The sequence below is a fragment of the Ramularia collo-cygni genome (assembly GCF_900074925.1).
Source record: "Ramularia collo-cygni strain URUG2 genome assembly, contig: RCC_scaffold17, whole genome shotgun sequence".
NCBI classification, from domain to species: domain Eukaryota; kingdom Fungi; phylum Ascomycota; class Dothideomycetes; order Mycosphaerellales; family Mycosphaerellaceae; genus Ramularia; species Ramularia collo-cygni.
In genome coordinates this window covers 674,179-695,093 of record NW_019716271.1, presented here as the reverse complement: position 1 = coordinate 695,093, position 20,915 = coordinate 674,179, and the positions used below count along the sequence as shown (strand labels likewise).

Sequence of the window (20,915 nt, the reverse complement as noted above, 5' to 3'; positions counted from 1 at the left end):
CAAGGCCCACGAGCTCATACATCATGTGATATTGAATTCTCATCATCAAATTTCTTCTATACCAGTAAACCCGCCTTTTCGCTGATATCATCACCACCACCACCAACTCCATCCATCCCATCTCCCCTACCCCAGAAAGGAGCATGCACACAATCATGATATGCCCACATGACATAAACGACCAAACGAACAACCTGTCCCACTCCCGCAGGCACATTCCCATCCGGCCCAAGACTCCCCAAAGCCATCTTCTCCACAAGAAGCATAACAGGAGTCCAAAACGCCAAAAACAACAAAGCGCCAAGTCGACGCATCATACCACGAGAAGTCCGATAGATCGGCAACCGATGCAGAAATCGACAATACTCCTCCGGTAACTTGGCGTCCACGGCTCCATTGAGCACCAAATCCTGTAAACTCATCAACAAAACAACTCCAAAGTCTTGTAACCTGCGAAAAGTGATACAACGAACCATATACCTCTGACTAGCAGCAGCAGCCGGCGACCTCTGCATAACAGTCCCCAAAGTCCTAACGACAAATTCCTCACCAGTAACTTCCCGATCCTCTTCCACAGCAGGAACAGCCCTCAGCGCGATATCTTTATAAGCGATCCCCCCACCCTCAGAAGCGACGAGGTGAATATACTGCTCAGCAGTAATGAGATACGCCAAACCCACCACTTCCACGGGGTTAATCTCTACCCCTGAGATGGGACGAATGGTCGTATAAGCAGGTTCTTTGTAAGGCGTGCCTGGGATTTCGAGAGTTAGAGTCCAGTTGGGGATTTTTGCTCGGGCGGTTTTTAGGGGTGCGATTCCGCGGGAGCCGGTGAATTTCGAGGCGCTCATGTTGGAGCCGTAGGCGAAGTACCAGATCTTATTATCTGATTGGGGTCGCATTGTTTGGTGTTGGAATTTGTGTCTGGATGTTTGGGAATGTTCGTTCCTGTGGGGATGATTTAGGTGTTTGTCTGTTGTGTGTGTGTGTGTGTGTGTGTGTTTCTTTGGGTTGTTGTCTCTATGGAGGTTGTATTTTGGTTTGAATTCTTCTTTGTTCGGATCCCGATAATAAAGTGCAGAGTGTGAGAAATTAGTGGACGTCGTTTATTGGTATCTTGCTCGGAAACCGAGATTGACCCAGTCGTAGCGTTCATTGCGGTTTTACAAACATGTCGCCTAGCTTTCGTTCACGCATCTCGCGTTCGAATCGCCACTAGATGTCGTAGGGTTGCCGCTACGACGATCCACTCAAGGGAAAATCAATGTCATCTGCGGGAGGTACCAAACAGTCACAATGGAATCTTGGTCGATTGACATATCTCATCTCATCATAATTCTATATCGAAACTACACTGCATGTATCTACTGGCCTTGCTGAACTTGCATTGCCGCACCATTCGCAGCGAACAAGCCCATGGAAATGCCTCCCGCCACAACCTTGAACGGGCTAGCACAGTCGCCCGCAGCAAAGACGCCCTTTACTGAAGTCTCGTTGAAAGGTGGGTTAACTTTCAAGTCTGCACCAGGCGTCATTTCCACACCTAATTGCTCCGCCCATGGTCCATTCATCTTGCTTCGAGGCTTGTGGGCAACGAAGCCAAATGTCTCCTTGCTACCATCCTCGAACTCGACAATTACATCGGAAGGGTGGTTAGGCACTTTCACGAAGCGTGCGATGCGCCTCGCATCGACCTTGAGATTTTTCTCTGCGGCTTGATCCTTCACCTCCTCGGTCAGTGCGGTGTTCCCGTGCGTGAGAATCGTCACGGAATCTGCGAGCCGCTGTGCCATGCAGCCCACGGCAATGGAGTGCATGACATCCCCCATATCTTCAACGGCCAAGATTGCTGCTTGAGGAGTACCACGCTCTTCGAAGCCATGGCAGAACAAGCAGTGGTAACTTTGAACGAAGCGTCAGTAAATTGGTCGCATTTGATAGCAACGTCAGTACTTACATTCCATGACCCCAGCAATCATCATAGCCGGCAATTTCGGGATACAGATCTTCTACACCAGTCGCCAGTACGACTTTCTTCCCAATGTACTTCTCGCCGCCCGAGACTGTCGCCTGGAAGGTTCCGTCGTCCAGCTTTGTCAACTGCTCGACTTTGGCATCGACAAAGCGAGTGGTTTCGTATCGTTCAGTAAGATCACGACGACCGGCAGCACGGAAATCTGCCGGATCCTTGTGGTCCCAAGTAGGAAGGTTGTGCATGTGCTTGGATCGGTCATTGCGGTAAACACCGTGGTCGAAGACGATGCAAGGATGCATCAATCGGTTCAGGGCCGTGGCGGCGGAGATACCAGCCGGACCACCGCCGATGATGAGGACATCCTGAGTGGGGGATGAGACGGTCATGGTTGATATGCGGGCTTTGTTGTTGTTGTTGTTGTTGCTGTTGTTGTTGGTAGTGTTCTCGAAATAGATTGAGGTGTTGGTATTGCAGAGATGATGTGTGCCAGATGATAGAAGTTGCAATCGACGAAGAGCCTTGCAAGGTCCTTTAATACCCAACGCCATGGCTACCGCAGCCATATGACGTCCCGACGAAGGCTTTGTACACGCTGTAATATGTTTCCGACGCTCGGAGACATTTTTGACTTTGTATGTCGGTGACCGAGATGAGGAACGTCTTGCATATCAGAGCCGCGCAACCGGTGCCGTATCGATGTGAGGCAACATCGACGACGACGACGACGACATGTCGGYACCGCACAGCATCGACGACAACATGTTCACGCTGCGGGCGGCGACGCTCGCAGACCTCCCGCAGCTGGTAAAGCTCGCCAGCCCGCCCTTTGCCACCGGAGCCATGCAGGAGGCTGGCCTGGTGTTCAGCCGCCACGAGATCGAAACATACCTTGCATGGCGCCTGCCTCGTTTACTTTCCGATCCAGCCGTGGTTATTCTGGTCTTGCTCTTTCACCCCGTAAACTCATTCAAAAAAGTCTCCGCGAAACCCGTCGGCTGTACGATCGTCCGGCTCGGCTCGGCCCGCGCATCGCCCGGACTTCCCTGTAAATCAACTCCCTCTCTCTCTCCCCCTTCCCTCTCAGGCCATCGACTAACAACACAGATCGCGACGTCATGTCCATATTTGCGACACGCACCATCTCCGACATGCTGGTGTGGCCTGATACACATGTGGCCGAAGTGCATTCCCGCTTTGAAGCGGTACGCGCCCAACTTGAGGCTTCTCTACCACAAGATCGCTCCGCCGTGCTTTTCTACCACATAGACCCTGAGTTCCAAGGTATCGGACTGGGAACAACGATGCTCTCCGATGCGGTGGTGCAGATTGCAGAATTGGATACCCGCAAGGCGCCCTTGATGGCTGTACTTCGCGATGCAGATGTTGGATTTGGTCAAATCGCGGGATTTCAATCCGTCAAAGGCCTGGGTGGTCTCAAGCTGTACGAGTCGTCTGCTTTGGCGAGCGGTTGATATTATGGTCGCTGCTACTGAATTGAACAATACGAAGTTGAATCATCGCCACTGATAACTTTTTCTCGTGAATTCTCGGTCTCCGGTTGCAGACTTTAAAGCGTTCTACTCATCCTTGCCCTTTCACAGTCTTTCACATTTATTCACATCCTTCCGAATAAACATAACCCTTCCATGCTCTCCTCCATCCATCCACCGGCCCTCGAAGCCCGCGCTCCTCTACCCGCCGCATTCATCCCATGTTTCTTCCTAACCCTAATATCATCAATCCTGCTACCACCAGGAATAGCGCGGAAATCCATCATAACAACTCTAGTCATAACCTTCCTAATCTCAAGCTTCCACTACACAGGCGGAGTAGATGTCGATTACCAAAACTTCACAATGCTTCTCTCATCCGCAATCATGTGGATCGAGTTTGGCGTTCAGGGAAACCTCGAGCAAGATCTCTTCCGAAATTGGGAAAAAGGGTCTTCTGATCAACCAACCCCCGTACAGCAGAGACGCTGGTGGCAGAAATTAGCATGGAGCTTTGATCTCTGGACGACTTGGCGTGGTCCGGGGTGGAATTGGCAGTCTGAGCGCACACCAAAACTCGGTGTCCATGTTGTAGACAGGAGGTGAGAGAGAGAAACGACATCCAAAAACGGGTTATGTCCTCTGCTGACAGTCTTGTTGTAGAAGTTTCTTACTCGAGAATGTTACACGTGGAGTATATTGCTGGATCATGAGCCKGGCACTACTCTACTTCCTCCACCTCACACCCTACACGCAGCCAGAAGAAAGCCGGGAGCATCTTCTCTCGGCACCTCTATACATGCAAGTGGCCGTTGCTTGGGCCGCGGCTTTATACACGCAATACCATCAAAGTCTTGCATATCGAGCTTTCACTTCAGTACTCGTTGCTCTGGGAATATGTTCTCCATTACAGTGTCCACCACTCTTCGGATCCTTTCGCGAGATGTACACTGTGGGCAAATTATGGGGATCTTGTTGGCAGCAACTGATGCGTAGAGTAAGTATATTCATTGTATCGTACTTGAAAGGTTTGTCTTGCTAATCTGTTTGTTTGTATAGGCAAATTTGTTCCTCCCTAAACTTATTCTTCCCACCTTGGCACTCTCTCGACTGGTTGATAAGTATGCTCGATTAATCCTAGTCTTCGCGGTTTCTGGGACTATTCATGCTTTAGGTGCCTATTGTGYCACGAGAGGATCTCTAGGTGATTATAGAATGTTCCTGTCACAGGCTGCGGCTATTATGCTGGAGGATATTGTCATCGCAATCGGAAAATTTCTTAGAGTTGGAAAGTCTCGTAAGTCTTCCATCACCATCGCATTCGCAATCTCATGCTCGTGTTTGTATTAATAAGAACTCGCGCAGGATGGACGGTTTCTTTGGGTTTCTGCTGGACTATATTGTGGTTCAGCTACTGTTTGCGGTTATGGATCGGAGAACTGCTTTGGGCTGGGATGCTTGCTTCAAGCGGGCAATAGGGGATGTATTCTACCGTGACTTGGCACACATCTACGCGAATTGAAAAGTTTAGGCAGCGAAAGATGGTCAAATGCGTTTTCGATCATTGAATGCCGTTGTTGTGATTTAGATCTGAAGCGCCGTTCCATTCTGCCAGCAGTCTGAGTGAGAGCATTTGTCCTAGCCGGCAGCCCGAGTTCGAACGCTCATATGAGACAGCAGTCTGGGCCGTCACAATTTTTCGGGACACCGATGGCTGCTGAACACTCATCGTGGACTCCAGTAGGCGCAGTCATTGCGCAGCAAGGAACCAGTCGAACGCTTGTCACCGCTCCAAGATTGAAGTTGAGGGCCTTGTCATGCATAGGTTGGCCTGCCCGGGAGGAATACCTCAGTGAGAACTCCATCGAATATTGATGTCGCAGCGGTTAAGCGGTGGTCTGGGATTGCATTCGAGCCGGTGCAGAATCAAGATCGAGGCATTTCTGAGTGTGATGGGGAAAGAGGGACTCTAGACAATTTGCAGCGAGCTATCGCTGCGATACTTCGTCACCTGAGCGTCACGCTGAGGTGTATCATGAATAGATTCTAATTGTCATTCCTCATACCGCATTAAAGAATTTCCAACGGAAGCTGTCTCCCAAGACATTACATTCAGACCTTCTCCCTCTCTYTTTCAGTTTCCGCCTTGACACCCTCGAAGTCGCTGCTGCGATCCGAATCATTACTACCCCCCTGCTCAGAAGAACCCTGCTCTTCATCCTGTGCACTTGAGCCCTCCTTGTTTTCCTTGTAAAAGAAAACAAAGACCAACAGTCCAGCAATCGCAAAACCAAACAAGAACCAGTACGCGCCTCTATACCCCTTCAACAACCCATCCGCGGTCTGTGGCTTCGGTGTCAACGCATCAGCAATCGCATTCGCGAAAGCCAGCATGATGGCGCTACCCGCCTGGTATGATACCATCAGCGTGGCAGTAGCTTGTCCATGCTGGGAAGGCACGATGGTGCTGAGCGTGACGCCTTGAGCTCGCACGACCGCGGGTGCATTGCCAAATAGGTATAGCAAGGCGAACAGGTAGATATAGACGGGATGGACGTTGAGTTGGATGAGAGCCCAAGGGATTGTGAATGCTGCGGTCCAGATGTATGCGCCGCCGATTTGGATCCGAGCTGAGACTCGGGTACTGAGGAAACTTCCTAGGGCGCCAGAGAAGATGGAAGCTACGGCTGCAGGCTAGAATGGGCTGTGTTAGCTTTGTATAACAAACTGTTGACATATTGATGTAAAGCTTACGAGAAGATAGATTGCGGACTTGAGCGCGGTGAGCTTCATGGCGTTGAGGAACACCTGAGTGACAAGAAAGAACCAGGTTGCGAAGCCACCGCCGAAGATGACAAAGTTCAGTACCATCAGAGCCATGTTACTGTCGTTGAAGAAAGGCTTGGGAATCAATGGATTCTGCAAGCGACGCTCATAGAAGGGAAAGGACAATAACAGAAGTGCTCCGATGATTAAAGGAGCGAGGATACCAGCAGTCGCCCATCCCTGAGCCTCGCCACGGTTGACTCCATAGATCAGAAGTGGAAGACCACAGAGGAAAATGGCGAGTCCACCMAAGTCGAACTCCCGCAGTGCGCTCTGTACTGGTGCCGAGAAGACTGGGATCGTCAAGAAACCGGCGAGGCAGAGGAAGCCGTTGACTGCTAGACCCAGCCAGAATAGTGCTGGCCATCCAGTGGGCGACTCTGTTGCAAGTATCAGCATTCGTGGCCGGTAGGAAGGGCGAGCATACTACATGCCGACAAGAAGAGCTCCGAAGATCATCCCTGAAACCATGCCCAAAGGTCCGCACATGATGAGCAATGCAAGAGCTTTATTGCGAGTCTTCTCATCAGGGAATAGATGACTGACGATGGGAGGTCCCGTGGCAGTCTAACCATTAAAGAGTCGATTAGCAGGTCTTCCTAGATTGTAAACATGATCGAAAGACTCACGCATAAGGCAGCTCCAATACCACACAACGCCCTCCCAACAATCAAAGCATTCTTATTCGGCGCCGCAGCACAAAGAACACTCGCACCAGTAAGGAAGAAATTCCCAACCACGAATCCGAATCTTAGTCCGAATCTGTCGGCCAACGCGCCGGRGATGGGCAGCATGGTAGCATATGCTAGACTRTATCCAATCACCACCCAATTGATATCAAAGGGTGTGAAATCCAACGCGTCGGAAATGGCTGACAGGCCAAAATTCACCATGGTGACTTGGAATGTGTCGATGTATAGAGCCATGCATGCCATTCCGGTCGCTGCCCATGCTAGGTATGCTGGTCGCGTTGCTTCCCTTTCGAGGGTTAGCCAGGGTGGGGTCGGTAGTATAGACATTGTGTGGTGGCGTAATAGGGGGCGTGGAACCTAAAGGTGAGCTGTACGATGGATTGAGTGTCAAATGTAGAGGGGAGCAGAGCAGGGGTATTAAAAGGGCATCGACCGGAGACTTTTGCAGGTGTTCCCTGAGGTCATTCACCTGTTTAGTCTCCGTGATGATCATTTATTACCCGAAGGAGTTAGATTCGGTGGGAAATTGACGCTTCTCATTGGATATGACTCACAAGCTTTTGGATCTGCAAAACCTACATGTGCTCTGCATTTCTCCATCTCTCCGTTCTGTGCTGCACAGGTTTTGTCATATTGAGTAGCGTGGTGATCTTGAAGCTGTTTGAGAAACACACAGGTAATCGCCTTCTCTTCCTTATCTTTTCAATTGGCCTAGCCGTACAACGTACAACATGAGGAGAAGCAGACGAAAGAGTAATCGTACGTCGCATCCCGAGACGACGCATCAAGTGCTATCATAAGAGCCAAGTTCAACGACTTCTCACAGATCACAGATCCTCGCAGATCTACCATCTGCCGTGCGATTAGAAAATGTATATCAGCTCCATGAATGACGTAGCGTTGAAATGGTCGGTCACCGAGAAATCACAGCCAGCAACTCTCCCAATAGGCTTCACTCAGGAAGTCAAATCTACGCCATTCAGAATGTAGGCATTGATCGAGATACCTCCGTTCCAAGAACCATCCAGCAGACTACACCATCGAAATGTACATGCATTTTCGACTCCAAACAAAAGACTCCAGCCGTTGGATCAATGAAGACATTCGCCCRCTACCACCAGATCGACGGAAATGGACAACACGCACATACATTGGCTTCTGGCTAGCCTGGCACGTCTCCATTATCAATGTCACAATTGGATCCGGACTGGTAGCCCTCGGACTAGCCGTATGGCAAGTCATGATTGCAATCATCGTAGCTCGAGCAATCATCGCAGCAGTGGCCATTCTCTGCGGCTACATTGGCGCAGACTGGCATATTGGATTCCCCGTCTACTCGCGAGCTCTCTGGGGAATGTATGGATCCTATGTTCCCGTCATCCAGCGAATTCTCTGTGGGATTGTGGGAATTGCTGTACAGTCTTACTTTGGTGGGACTTGCATCGTCGCTATACTCAGTGCCATCTTTCCATCTTTCCACCGCATGGCAAACTCACTACCAGCATCGGCAGTAGTTGACACGAAGTCACTTATCGGATGGATCCTGTTCAACCTCATGACAATAGCTTTTGTAATCGGCAGACTGGAGCGGACGCAATTCGTCCGAATCTTTGTCTGGCTCAACACTTACTCTTTCCTTACTTTCCTCGCCATTATGATCTGGACTCTGGTGCGTGCTGGTGGAGGGGGACAACTGTTATCAAACGGATCTCTCCCAAACGTGGATGTGGGCTGGGGTATGTGTCAAGCCATTACGACAGTCGTGGGATCCATCGCTATCGGACTCATGAGCCAGCCTGACTTTACACGCTTCGCYAATACGTCTCGGGCTCAGGTTACTGGTCAGTGGACGTCAATCATGATATTTGGCACCCTGATGCCTTTTATTGGCTGCGTAATTGCATCTGCAACGGCATCCATATATGAAAAGCCCATTTGGAACCCAACGGAGCTACTGCTACAGTGGCTCGCAGATGAATACAGCCCAGGCTCACGAGCAGCCGCTTTCTTTGCCGGTCTTGGTCTTTTGGCTTCTCAATTGGTCCTGAACTCTTTGGAGAACTGCTTCAGCACGGGCATAGATCTCGCTTGTATCGTTCCAAAGTATCTCAACATTCGACGAGGTGCTTTGCTTGCCTTGGCCGTGGCTTGTACGGCCTGTCCGTGGCAACTGCTCACCAACGCTTCGACTTTCCTCAACATCGTGTCCTCGTATACGGTCGTTGTCGCCCCAATGTTGGGGATCCAAATATGCGACTATTGGATCCTGCGCAAACGTCGTGTTCAGTTATCGGCTCTTTATGACTCTGATCCTCAGGCTGCATACTATTACTTTCATGGCTGGAACTGGCGACCAATCTTGGTCTGGATTGTTTCGTGGACGCCACAGCTTCCGGGATTCATCAACGCCATCGAACCAAGTATACAAGTTCCGATTGGCGCCACGAGACTATTCCAGCTTTCTTTCCTTTTTGGTGGAACCCTGGGTTTCTGTCTATTCTACATTGTCAATTTGGTGTTTCCTCCTGGTAACATGGGCCAGGTTGATGATGTGGACTACTTTGCAACTTTCTCCTCCTCTGAGTGGGATCTGATGGATATAAAGAATGAAACCGCGCTCAATAAGCATGGCTCAGATATAGGAAAGGTATCAAACGAATCTCAGGAGCAGGCCGGAGAGCGCGTTTGAATAAGGACTAGATAGGCTCAAATGGGATTGCTTCGCTGCATGTTTGTGCATTGCCAAGACTGCGACCGATTCACTTTCCCTACCTCTCCTGGTTCGAAGGCAGGAGGTGCGTATTTCTCGTCTGTTATAGAGAAGCCTGGGGAACCGAGCTGAGTAACCAGACAGTCAAAAGTCGCTTCAGCTGTAAGAGCGAGATTACATCGACCAAGAATCATCCTACGATGACTTTGCGTCAAGTTCCGTTAGATTTGGTTTCCCAGCGCGGGCGATACCCAACAAGATGCTCAATCGGTGGTAGCTATTTGAGTTTCTCTCCCGGTTAGATGCTTTGCTAAGAATTCTCTCCCAAATCATTGGGAACCGAAAGAAGACTTGTCGTCGGACGAAGATTTCGTTGCCCTTTCTCCTAGTGCCTTTGAGAGGATTGGCCCATGGACGAATTGAATGCGAGATAGGGGTTACTGGCTCTGTGACGTAGCGAGACTCAAAGATAGCGAAATGCAATTTTTGCCACGGGTCCATTGAGATAGAAGTCAGGAGCCGGGTAATGAATGTAGCATCTGAGCACCAGCGCTCAAAAGAAAGTCTGTTGAACAAAGACCTCTCCGACCAGCTCGGTAGTAGCCTGGTGGACGGTCCTCTCAGTCAGACCCTTTGTCATGGACTACTTTCCTAATGATTCGGAACTCCAAGACTTGTCGAATAATGACGTCCAAGACTCTCAATTCATGGTGATATCCTCGCACTGACAGTGCTGCCCATCGGGGCTGGTTCGAAATGAAGGATGCTCCACCAAATTTTGAGTCTTGACTTTTCCCGGTCCCCGAGATACCTCACTCAGCAATCCTCACCCAGAACCCGAGAACAGGTATGATAATACCCACAGCATCCAGGGAATAGGACGAGTCTGTCTCAAAGATTCTCCTTTTTCTAAAATTCACCATGGACGCCACATTGGAATGCTTGAACAACGTGCTCTCCTTGACACTTCGAAGCTTGAACTCCAAAGAGCTTACGGATGAACGCAACAATGCTTTGCACAACCATGAGCCAGGAGCGCTTCCAAACGCCAAGACCAGTAAACTGGCCAACCAGAMAGTCGACCTGTTGCAAAAGATCGAACAGATGCTTGAGCCAAGCTACTTGGTGCTCGCCGACCACTACTTGGGTAGGTCCATCCACCAAACACGCCATCTTTTTTTAAATCTCCGGACTGACCTTCTTTCCCAGGTTACGTACATGCCAAGTGTCTCGTTGGTGCTGTCGAGCTGGACATCGCAGACCATCTGCGAGACAACGGGGCCAWGAAAGTGGAAGATTTGGCCAAAAAGGCCGGCGCTCGTCCAGACCGACTCTTCCAGATCCTGCGTGTCCTCAGCAGCAATGGCATATTCTCACTCGACACCGTGACGACTATCATCCAGAACAACAGCGTTTCGGAACTCCTGCTCAAAGACCACTGGGCCCAATGGCACAATTGGGTCACGCTTTACGGCAACCAATTCTATGACATGGCGAATGGAATTCCGGCCTCTTTGAAGCACGACGCAAAGCGGAACCCAGCGCAGATCCAGTACGACACCGACAGCGATATGTTCACCTACTTTAACAGCCAAGGCTGGGTCGGCCAGCTTCATCGCACTCTCGGAGCTGGCGCTGCGGCTCAAGCTCCCGGCATCATCGCCGATTATCCATGGGCGGACATCGCCAATGAGACCGTCATCGACATCGGAGGTGGTGGCGGAGGATTCCTTGCCATGCTTCTTCGTGCCAATCCCACGCTCCGGGGAGGAATTTACGATTTGCCACATGTCATCGAACATGCGGCGCCTTTTTTCCACACTCCTGAAGGCCAATTCGCCGATGTTGGAGATCGGGTGTCTCCTGAGAATCTCATCGGAGGTGACTTCTTCGCGAGCATTCCCGCTTCGAAAGTGTACACGATGAAGTGGACCTTGCACGACTGGCGCGAGGCTGATGCCATACGCATCTTGGAGAATATCAGCAAAGCCATCATTCCTGGGCCGAACAGCCGCTTGGTCATCTTGGAGTCGATTCTCGACACCACTCGCAGTTCGCGACTGACTCGATACGGCGACATGAACATGATGATTGCTGCAGATGGTATTGAGCGCACTTTGAAAGACTGGCAGACGGTGGCGGACAAGGCTGGCTGGACCATTAGCAAGGTGTACACGTTGAGAAACGCGTGGCATGGTGCCTTTGACCTGGTGCCCAAGTCTTGGGGCAAAGCACCTCTAGTGTAAGGTAATGTTAGATCACAGTGCATAGCTTTCTCGCGAGATTTGAGATAGGAGAAATAGACGTAGTCCGCAAAATCAGAGCTTCTTTTTCGAGGAAGGGTGTCATCAACTCAGCAATTCCCTGCGGAAGTCCTACGAGGTTGCCGGTACCACAAACTGACTCATGTGGGCCAAGCCAGCGCTCATGAAGAGCCCTGTGAAGCACGACGGCGAAGCAACGCTCAAGGCCTGGTGGAATTGAAGGCTGCCAACCTAACTCCAGCATAAAACGATGTTGCTCTTTTTGCAACGACGATGCAAAGATCAGGAGGATGTTGTGCGAAACTCTCCGCAAGGCTGCTCCTGTTTGTGCTCGGAGCCGATTGTTCGCCCCCGCCGTCGTTGACTCACTACAAGGAGAACCGTCAAACACATTTCAACCAACCCTTCGCTGCACATGGCGAGCTCTGCCACCGATTGCTCCAGTCCGAAAGTGTGGAAATCCACGTGAGGCGTACTGCCACGTGAACAGCCACGCACTAAACACGATGCAGCTAGCAACCCAGCTCGTGGCAAGTCATCGTGCCCAGAGGTCGGATTCCGAGAGCACCGTGGCTGGCTAGCAAGTCGTGTTGCAAAGACTTCGTCGAAGTCGAACAATTCGATGCCCTGGCAGCCAATCGTCGGGGTACGTAATGACAAACGAAGCTAGGCAGCGCTGTTGTAAGAGAGCAATGAATCAGGACCTCGCGGTAAGGGGAAGACGCGAAGTTGCCCCGACTCCCAGCTCCTTCAACAGCCAGCCGTCTCATACCTCGCCGCAGACATCCAGGACAGTACCCCGAATCGGGTCCCGAGAATGACGTAGTAAGAAGGAAAGGTCCTTTTGAATCCGCTTCATCACCAGCATCAGAACCTCTTATTGCCCTCCTACACTTATGTCAAATGATTGCAGACGAGCGTCCAGAATATCCATTCACGCAACCAACTACCTCCACCCGTCATGACGGTCAAACGCATGTCTGAGCGAGAGTACATACTCGCCGTGCTAGCGAAAGCGCTGAACGTCAGCGTTCCCTCGCTGGACATCTCCAAGAGCTTTACAGAACTGGGTGGCCACTCCTTGTCCGCTGTGGAGGTACAGCATGGCTGCAAGAATGGAAAGCTGGCGAACTCGCCCTCAGTACTATCGTTGCTAGTATCGCCAAGCATTGAAGCACTGCTGCCAGATGACGAGACCGAGATCAGGTGTTTGAAACCTTTGCAAGAGGTGGCTCCCGTGAAACTCACAGCCAAGGATCCCCTACAGTCCTCTGATGGCATCCAAGCCCACGCCGTGTCAGAGATTGACAATGGTTGCGTTGTGCCGGCTCTGGAGGAACCCGTTGTGCAGAATGTCAAACTTGGCACAATCCAACACTGCTCGGCGATAGAAGCTCCTGCGACAGACATGCAAGCCGGGCTCATTCGCGGATGCCGCAGCACTATTAATTATTATGAGACRTGGACCCTGGTCGATGTAGTTCTGATACAGCATGCCTGGAAGAAGGTGATTGCGGTTGAACCGATATTCCGCACAGAATTCTTCGAAAACGACAGCGGTGAACTCATGATGCGGCTTGAGGATCAGCACGGGAGCCAGATAGAGTGGGATGAAACCTTTACTTTTGACCAGCAAAGCTATCAAGCGGCAATCGACAAGGTCTTGGCACAGACACAGAATGGGCCAGCATTCCACTTCCACACCATCGTCTTCGCAGCGAAGGACACAGGCCGAAGTGAGGCAACAATCGTGCTATCAGTTCATCACGCACTGCTGGACGGCTGCTCGATGGATCTGCTGGTGGAGAAGGTGCGACGTGCAGCATCAGGAGGGCCGCTCGCAGGGCCGGGCACGTCTTTCCTGAATGCTGCAACGGAAGTCAAGAAGCTTCACCAGCACTACGGCGCAGATGCGGAGGAATTCTGGAGAGGTCGGCGGATGTCACATCCGAATGCAACCCCTTCTATGGGTCTCGCGCCGCCCAGCATGGCAGACAATACGCCTGGGAAGGGTGAAGTCAGCATGAGCTTCAGTCATCTCCAAGGGACGCTAGAGGCGCAGTGTCGATCGCTCGGCGTCACGGTAGCGGCATTTTTCCACGCAGCCTGGGCGCTTGTGCAGGCAGCGTATAGCGACTCCGACGACGTTGTTTTGGGCACCATTCTGAGCGGAAGAAATCTGCCGGTCACCGGCATTGGCTCGGTGGTTGGTCCACTGGTGAACTCACTTCCCCTGCATGTGTCAATCGCGCGAGACATGGAAACCGCCGAATTCGTCCAGCAGGTCTTTGTTGATTTGGCGGAGATGTCTGGTTTTCAATGGAGCACGCCTGCGCACGGATTCGAGCGGGAGTTTGAAGCCGCGTTATCAGTCTCCTGTGGTTTGAAGTGTCCCAGCAATGCCAAGCTGCAGCCGCTCCAACCGCCAACCTATGTGTTTGAGAGCAGCATACCTCTCAGTATAGCCTTGGACCAGGCGTCACTATCTATGCGTCTCGTCTATCATACTCAGCGCTATGACCGACAGATGGCAGAAGGGCTGGCGGACAGCTTTGTRAGTGCACTGACGGGACTCGCTAGCAGCAGTACCGGCACGGTGCAGCAATGTCTGAGCAACGTGATGACAGTACCCATGCAGGGCCATCTGCGAGTACTCGGGAATTGCCTATCAGGCGCGACCACACGTGCAGCGCACGAGACCCAAGATCTTGTCGACGTGTTTGACGAGGCAGTGAAGCAAAACGGCGCGAAGACTGCTCTCGATGTGGGAGAAGGGTGTATCTGGACTTACTCCGACGTCAATGAACAATCACGCCAACTGGCCGCGGAACTCGCCCGGATGGGACTCCAGCCGGGTGACGTAGTGTGCGTTCATGCTGACGGTAGCGCTTCGTGGGTACTCGGGCTACTAGCTACGCTTCGCGCAGGTGGTGTCTTTTGTAGCCTCGATGCCAGCCTTCCGCATGCCCTTCGATCCGCAATGTTCAGGACATCCGGCAGTCGCGTCTGTGTCGTCGGCCAAGAATGGCAGCGGAAGTTCCTACCCGAGGATGATGTGCCATGCCTTGTGGTTGAGACTGCGTTGCAAAAGAGGGCTGGCGATATCACATCGGAACCCAGTCGTCTCAGTCATCCTGAGACCACGCGAATCTGTCGTGCCCGCGAGCCCGCCTATCTATGCTTCACATCAGGGTCGACCGGCACGCCAAAAGGAGTGCTCTGTACGCACCAAGCCCTCGTGGCTTTCCAGAAAGATGAAGCGGTACGACTGGGTGCCCGGACTGGCGTGCGCATAGCACAATTCATGTCTCCAGGCTTTGATGGGAGCATCCATGAGATATTCTCGGCGCTCTCTTATGGAGCAACGCTGGTCCTGCGTCGCAACGTCGACCCCTTTGAAGTTCTGTCGCGCGTGGATAGCGCCATCATGACTCCATCTGTAGCGCGCACAATCTCCCCGCAGGAGTTCCCAAATCTGCAAAGAGTGAGCCCTCTGCGACTATCGGTAGTTCTTGGAGCTAATGAAAACGCAGGTCTACCTCGTTGGTGAGCAGGTTCCGGCAACAGTCGTTTCGCAATGGGCGCCCGGCCGGTATTTAGGCAACATGTATGGTCCAACTGGTGAGTATTGATGATCATCGCTTTCGTGGTAGAAAGTTCATACTGATCAATTCTCCAGAGGGTACCGGCGGAGCGACCATTACCCAACTGTTCGCAAATCAGCCCGTCACCATCGGACGTCCCAATCCGACATCGCGCGTGTACATCCTCGGCCGGCGTGGGCAATTATTGCCTCGAGGCGCCATTGGAGAGATCCACATTGCCGGTGTCCAGATTGCGCTTGGATACATCAACAACCCATCACAGACGGCAGAGCGCTTCACACCCGATCACATCTGTCCGGGGTTGGGAGAGAGCATGTATGCGACTGGCGACCGCGGCTACTGGGACGCAAGTGGATCACTCGTGTGTATAGGCCGCAACGACCGGCAGTTGAAGTTGCGAGGCTTTCGCCTCGATCTCGACGACCTAGAGGCCAGAATCCTCAAAGGCTGTCCCGACGTTGAGGCGGTGGCGCTCACGCGCGCTCATGACAATGGCAATACCTTGGTCGCGATGCTACGGCCGGAGACACTCTGTCCAGTGGCCACTCGGTGCCAATTAGGGAAGATCCYGCCCGCTCCGGCGGTCCCGTCTGCGGTCCAATGCGTGAGGAGTCTGCCGACGACCCGGAACGGCAAGGTCGACCTGAAAGCCGTCGCCGCCCAGATGAATGGCACCAACTAGATGGATATCTCGCCATATGTATGACTCTAGATAGACTTGATAATTTCAGATTGAGGACCAGACGAACGGCGTCAACTTGTGGTATGGTGGTGTTGATGAAGTTACCTAGTGGTCAAGATGTGGGGCTGAAGATTATTTGGCTTGGATGGTTTTGAGTTTCGTCCCACGACTTCTTTGAACTAGAGCGCTCGACGTACACATCGCTGTCGCACTTCTCACTGCAACCATCATGTACCCAAGTTATCATCTACACTACAACGCGGCGCAAGACCTCCGCTCAACCTCATCTCCAATGCCTTCGGCCACAAGACTCATCCTTGAAGATGAGCGATCAAGAGCTACTGATAACCTCCTTCCGAGACCTCTCACCCCGCTATACTGCCTTTGCTGAGCAAGACGACGAAGATGGCAACCCGATCTACTTGTTCTCGTCATTTGGCTTCTTCACGCCTGAATACGATGCATACTTTGGGCAGTCAAAGTCGAAGGTAACTACCTTAAGCGTAGAAGAGATCAAGGGATGCCTCCAGCGTCTGCCAGACGACGACGTTTATCCTAAGATACCAACATCCGCTATTACAACCTTCTGGGGACCTATAGACGAGAAGATCTTTCTCAAAAAGCCGAAACTGAATATTGTTTTCATTGGCACTGGTTTACTACCTAAGCTTATGCTACAGGAAGTGGAGACTCTGGAACTTCTTATACGTATGCCACATCCAAACATTATACGCTATCACGGTTGCCTCACCAAGCGTGGACGAATTGTCGGACTTGCCTTCGATCGTTACGAAGACACACTTCAACAGCGACTTGAAAGGATTCGCCACATCGACGTTGACCGCTTCATAGTACAGATTGAGTCTGCGCTCGAGCATCTTCACATGCTCGGCTTAGCGCACAATGATGTAAATCCGATGAACATTATGATTGACGATGAAACGCCGTATCTTATAGATTTCGGTTCTTGTCGTCCTTTTGGATGCAAGCTCATTACAGCAGGTCTCCCGGGTGGATTGACGAGGACTACTCGACATCAGCCAGGATCAATGACGAGACCGCTTTGAAGAAGCTCAGGACCTGGCTTATGAAGGAGCGGGAGAATCTGAAAAAGAAATCATCGGATCTCGGGCATATTTGATTTCGACCACGATGAATCTCAAGCATAGGGAATACGACCCCAAGCTGTGAGGGACCCCGGTTGTTCTCCTTCCACCTATCGTTGTCCTTCATGCATTCATCCCGAGGTCGTTACGATTGCGACCCACGAACTTGGCAACGTCCTACAAGATGTGACCGTGGCTAACGATGTGGTACGCTCCGGAGATATTGACACTCTGGAGWCATAACCTTGGAACTGCTTCGGAGACATTGACACACCGGAGACATAACCGCGCTCCGGAGACATTAATAAGCGCTCTATATACAAGCACCGTGAATGTCGTGATACTTAGTTCTCATTCTGCTCGCAATCGCGACCGTCCTCATTCTATCGACACTTGCAAGTTCCTAAACTGCTCTACCCTCACTGCCACCTTATTCTCTAAATCTCGCGCCAGATCCGCGCATGTTCTTTGACAGAATGCATTTGCAACGTCGGTTGTCTGGACGACAAGACGCAATTTGTGCAATGCGCCTTGCATGTCTGTGAGCCGCTTCATCACCAGCGCTTTCAGCATTAGACGTCGCTCGGCGCCGCGCACATTGTACGAGCCGCAACGCATCGCCACTTCGTTGCGGGCGAGGGCAGAGGAGATGCAACGGCCTGAGGGGGGAGAGGAGGTGGCGGTGCTCGACGATGATGTGATCCGAGGCGGTTGATGTGCGGACGATGACGCGGAGTCGGTTATGGTGGCACTAATGGCATTGGTCATCATTGGTCTGGTGCTCCATAGTGAGCCCATGCCCAGAGCGAGCGAGACGGCATTCATCGCCTCACAAAGAAGCAGCGCCGAGGAGAGTTTCGGCGCACATGCTTTGCAGTCCAGCACGTTGGTGCAGGATGCCAGTATGCACTTGGATCTCTGCACGGCCGCTGCAAAGAATGTGTTGTCATTGATGTCGATGCCCGGCCCGGTCGAGGCGGCTGGTTTCGCAGCGAGTACGTCAAGGAGATCCGCCGAACAAGTACATGAGGTCTTTGGACTTATGTCGCCGCTCGTAGGCTGTCCGCTTACGTCCGGGGCCAATTCCCAAAAGGGCAGCGGTATGTCTATCAAAGGCGAAGGGTAGTCCTCAGGATCCTCGGATGCGATGATATTGGATGGATCGCTCATCGACCAGTCAAACGTCAATGCCGAACCGACATCGAAGGGCAAGAAAAGATCCGCGCTCGTGATCTCGCCGCTGTCCATGCTGTTGCGAACACTGCTTGATGGCTGTGAAGTCTCGGAAATGTCTGAGTGCGGTTCCGGATTGGAGTATGAACCGGCATTGGAGTACGCAGGGTAGTATGCACTAGTGTTTGGTCGCGAGGTCTGGCCGTTCAAGTTTCTTGCAGGATTCCAACCGGTATGCAGGTCCCGCGGATGGACGACCGAAGTTGGTGAGACGGGAGTGCGTGGCTCAGGTGGAGCCATGTCAACGTCCATGCTCGTGAAGAGACTCAGGTCGTTGAGGAGCTGTTGCTGATCATAGTCTTCGGACGCTGGTGGTGTGTACAGGTTCACCCTAGGTTCGGCTGTTGCGGAAGATCCGGTATTGGTTACGTAGATGATGTCCACATCGTCGAAGTAGTCACTTGTTTGGGCGGTGTAAGAGGGAGAATAGCCAGCTGTGGAATCGTTCGAATGACTTCGACCGACGTCGGTACTGGGCCCAGCCACCGGCCTCGTTGGCATTGTGCCGTCCTCGACTCGCCTCGCCTGAGAATCTCTTCGATCCGTCTCATTCTTCTTGGGCCGTGGACGGCCAACTCGGCGGGACAAGCTGTATACACATTCAAGGTTCTGCTTAACGCATCGAGCGCACGCTGGGCGTTCCTGGCCACAGCCGATCTTGGAGGTCTGGCAGATATCGCATGACTTTCGTTCACGCGGAACTTTGGAAGAACGACGCTTGTCTGGCATAGTGACGGCTGTGATGATGGACTCTGGTATAGCCTCGAGCGGCATGCAATTATGACTGAAAAGGGTCGATCGGRGTGGATTGAGAGCTATGACCGACTTGAGGGAGTTGAGGAAGAGGCTGACCTCAAGTACGCCGGAACGCCTCAACTAACAGTGTTTTACAGAATCCGAGTTGTGCGGCGCCTACAGTTTGCACGAAGGATCCAGGATCGGCAGAAGCTGGACATGTCAAGTTCCTCAAACAGGATACAGCAGACCATCGATGCGATTCTCTGCCCTGAGCCACGCTATGCCATGCTCTGCCACGCTATGGAATGCAAGGCCCGCGCGTTCATCATGCCGCTTTGTTCCCGGACCACGTTTTTGAATTACAATCAAACGGTGGTCTCAGCGATCGGCAGCAGCRGTGCGTGATCATGGTGCATTAGGTGAATGTGCCAAGACCCGTGAGGAACTTCGTTCCTGCGTTCCGTGTCGTGTCGGGATTCAAATTTCTCGGAAAGCGAGGTCGAAGGGGCGTGTTCTGAGAAAGGAAGTTGGATCTGTGGCGAAACTCAATTCGAGATATGGGTCAACAACCCGACTCGCTCTGGGGAGAAGCCCCTACTTTCAATGATGGCTATCTACAACACTCAGGAAGCACTGCACAGAAAACGTKCCAACCAGGAGCAGAGCGAGTGGACTTGTTTCGTGAGCACTGATCGCTCATACAATGCTTGAGGACCCTTTCTCAATTCTGCGTTATACGCGGCTAGCTACCGTAAGAGCTATGGATCAAAACCGCACGAAGGAACAGCTCTTATCTGAGTGCACAACGGCCTCCACGCCGCGGGACCACAATGCTGCGTGCATGACTCAACTGCAATCACCTGCGATCATATCGCGGAGCTCCCGCTCCTCCTCCTCTGCCTACTCTGCTCCTTCAGATCCCTGCCGAAGATCTCCCGTCGGATGCCAAGTCCGGTGACAAGCGTGGACAGCTCCACAATGAACATGGACTTCATCTGGCAGAGCACACATATCGACTCAAGGCTTGCAATTGCTGAATCTGACCAGCGACAATGGCCCGACAGTCTCCATGCTCTAAAGGCTGGGTACTGCAGAGTGAAGCGAGGTGGCGTTCCAAAACGTCGAGTACCCCCGCAAAATGTGTAATCCGAAGGTCGATTAGCGCCTGACTTAGCGTCGCGGCATCTGCAGCATCCAGAGTGAGAGTATTTGCAAAGGTCCATGCATATGTATTGGGTTGGTGGATTGTGTTGGTGTTGGTGGCAGCGCCATCGTGATTGGATGCAGTGGATCCGATTCCGTTGGAGAGGCTGACGGAGTCTGGTGTTGAGAAGGCACGCCTGACCCATTGTACCACGCTTGTGGCTACGAAGGATAGGCTAATGAGGGAGAAGCGGCGATCACAGCACACGCTGCACTCGAGCAAGGTTCGACATCGCACTTCGGCCGACTCCAGGAGATCCAGTGAGGTGTGCATCTCGGGTGGTGAGCTGCGATCTTGGTCTTGTTTCTCGATTTGCATCAACAATTGCAGCACGCCCACCGTGCAATCGCACTCTGCGGCAGGGGTCGAATCGATCATTGGATCTTCACG

General features: G+C 52.1%; 11 protein-coding genes; 6 read left to right on the top strand and 5 right to left on the bottom strand.

Annotated features, from left to right (window-relative positions):
* Window positions 1–56: 56 nt before the first annotated feature.
* RCC_09420 (uncharacterized protein) lies at window positions 57–902 on the bottom strand (the record flags this gene model as incomplete). The annotated part of the gene is made up of 1 exon (XM_023774662.1): window positions 57–902. The coding sequence occupies one exon, from the start codon at window positions 900–902 to the stop codon at window positions 57–59; it is 846 nt and encodes a 281-aa protein (XP_023630430.1).
* Window positions 903–1,364: 462 nt separating this feature from the next.
* RCC_09419 (related to thioredoxin reductase) lies at window positions 1,365–2,361 on the bottom strand (the record flags this gene model as incomplete). XM_023774661.1 has 2 exons in its annotated part: window positions 1,365–1,902; window positions 1,958–2,361. The coding sequence occupies 2 exons, from the start codon at window positions 2,359–2,361 to the stop codon at window positions 1,365–1,367; spliced, it is 942 nt and encodes a 313-aa protein (XP_023630429.1).
* A 373-nt stretch (window positions 2,362–2,734) lies between these two features.
* Window positions 2,735–3,447, top strand: RCC_09418 (uncharacterized protein; the record flags this gene model as incomplete). XM_023774660.1 has 2 exons in its annotated part: window positions 2,735–3,020; window positions 3,080–3,447. 2 exons carry the CDS (start codon window positions 2,735–2,737, stop codon window positions 3,445–3,447), a joined length of 654 nt encoding a protein of 217 aa, XP_023630428.1.
* A 384-nt stretch (window positions 3,448–3,831) lies between these two features.
* On the top strand, window positions 3,832–4,943 carry RCC_09417 (uncharacterized protein; the record flags this gene model as incomplete). XM_023774659.1 has 4 exons in its annotated part: window positions 3,832–4,067; window positions 4,129–4,462; window positions 4,525–4,762; window positions 4,831–4,943. 4 exons carry the CDS (start codon window positions 3,832–3,834, stop codon window positions 4,941–4,943), a joined length of 921 nt encoding a protein of 306 aa, XP_023630427.1.
* Window positions 4,944–5,577: 634 nt separating this feature from the next.
* RCC_09416 (uncharacterized protein) lies at window positions 5,578–7,085 on the bottom strand (the record flags this gene model as incomplete). XM_023774658.1 has 4 exons in its annotated part: window positions 5,578–6,159; window positions 6,220–6,671; window positions 6,726–6,858; window positions 6,921–7,085. The coding sequence occupies 4 exons, from the start codon at window positions 7,083–7,085 to the stop codon at window positions 5,578–5,580; spliced, it is 1,332 nt and encodes a 443-aa protein (XP_023630426.1).
* Window positions 7,086–8,028: 943 nt separating this feature from the next.
* Window positions 8,029–9,672, top strand: RCC_09415 (related to uracil permease; the record flags this gene model as incomplete). Its single annotated transcript, XM_023774656.1, has 1 exon — window positions 8,029–9,672. One exon carries the CDS (start codon window positions 8,029–8,031, stop codon window positions 9,670–9,672), a length of 1,644 nt encoding a protein of 547 aa, XP_023630424.1.
* On the bottom strand, window positions 8,974–9,321 carry RCC_09414 (uncharacterized protein; the record flags this gene model as incomplete). XM_023774657.1 has 2 exons in its annotated part: window positions 8,974–9,249; window positions 9,310–9,321. 2 exons carry the CDS (start codon window positions 9,319–9,321, stop codon window positions 8,974–8,976), a joined length of 288 nt encoding a protein of 95 aa, XP_023630425.1.
* A 942-nt stretch (window positions 9,673–10,614) lies between the features above and the next one.
* Window positions 10,615–11,939, top strand: RCC_09413 (related to O-methyltransferase GliM; the record flags this gene model as incomplete). XM_023774655.1 has 2 exons in its annotated part: window positions 10,615–10,840; window positions 10,903–11,939. The coding sequence occupies 2 exons, from the start codon at window positions 10,615–10,617 to the stop codon at window positions 11,937–11,939; spliced, it is 1,263 nt and encodes a 420-aa protein (XP_023630423.1).
* A 979-nt stretch (window positions 11,940–12,918) lies between these two features.
* Window positions 12,919–15,507, top strand: RCC_09412 (uncharacterized protein; the record flags this gene model as incomplete). The annotated part of the gene is made up of 1 exon (XM_023774654.1): window positions 12,919–15,507. The coding sequence occupies one exon, from the start codon at window positions 12,919–12,921 to the stop codon at window positions 15,505–15,507; it is 2,589 nt and encodes an 862-aa protein (XP_023630422.1).
* Window positions 15,508–16,567: 1,060 nt separating this feature from the next.
* On the top strand, window positions 16,568–17,264 carry RCC_09411 (uncharacterized protein; the record flags this gene model as incomplete). XM_023774653.1 has 2 exons in its annotated part: window positions 16,568–17,152; window positions 17,247–17,264. The coding sequence occupies 2 exons, from the start codon at window positions 16,568–16,570 to the stop codon at window positions 17,262–17,264; spliced, it is 603 nt and encodes a 200-aa protein (XP_023630421.1).
* A 464-nt stretch (window positions 17,265–17,728) lies between these two features.
* Window positions 17,729–19,312, bottom strand: RCC_09410 (uncharacterized protein; the record flags this gene model as incomplete). Its single annotated transcript, XM_023774652.1, has 1 exon — window positions 17,729–19,312. The coding sequence occupies one exon, from the start codon at window positions 19,310–19,312 to the stop codon at window positions 17,729–17,731; it is 1,584 nt and encodes a 527-aa protein (XP_023630420.1).
* Between the last annotated feature and the right edge of the window lie 1,603 nt (window positions 19,313–20,915).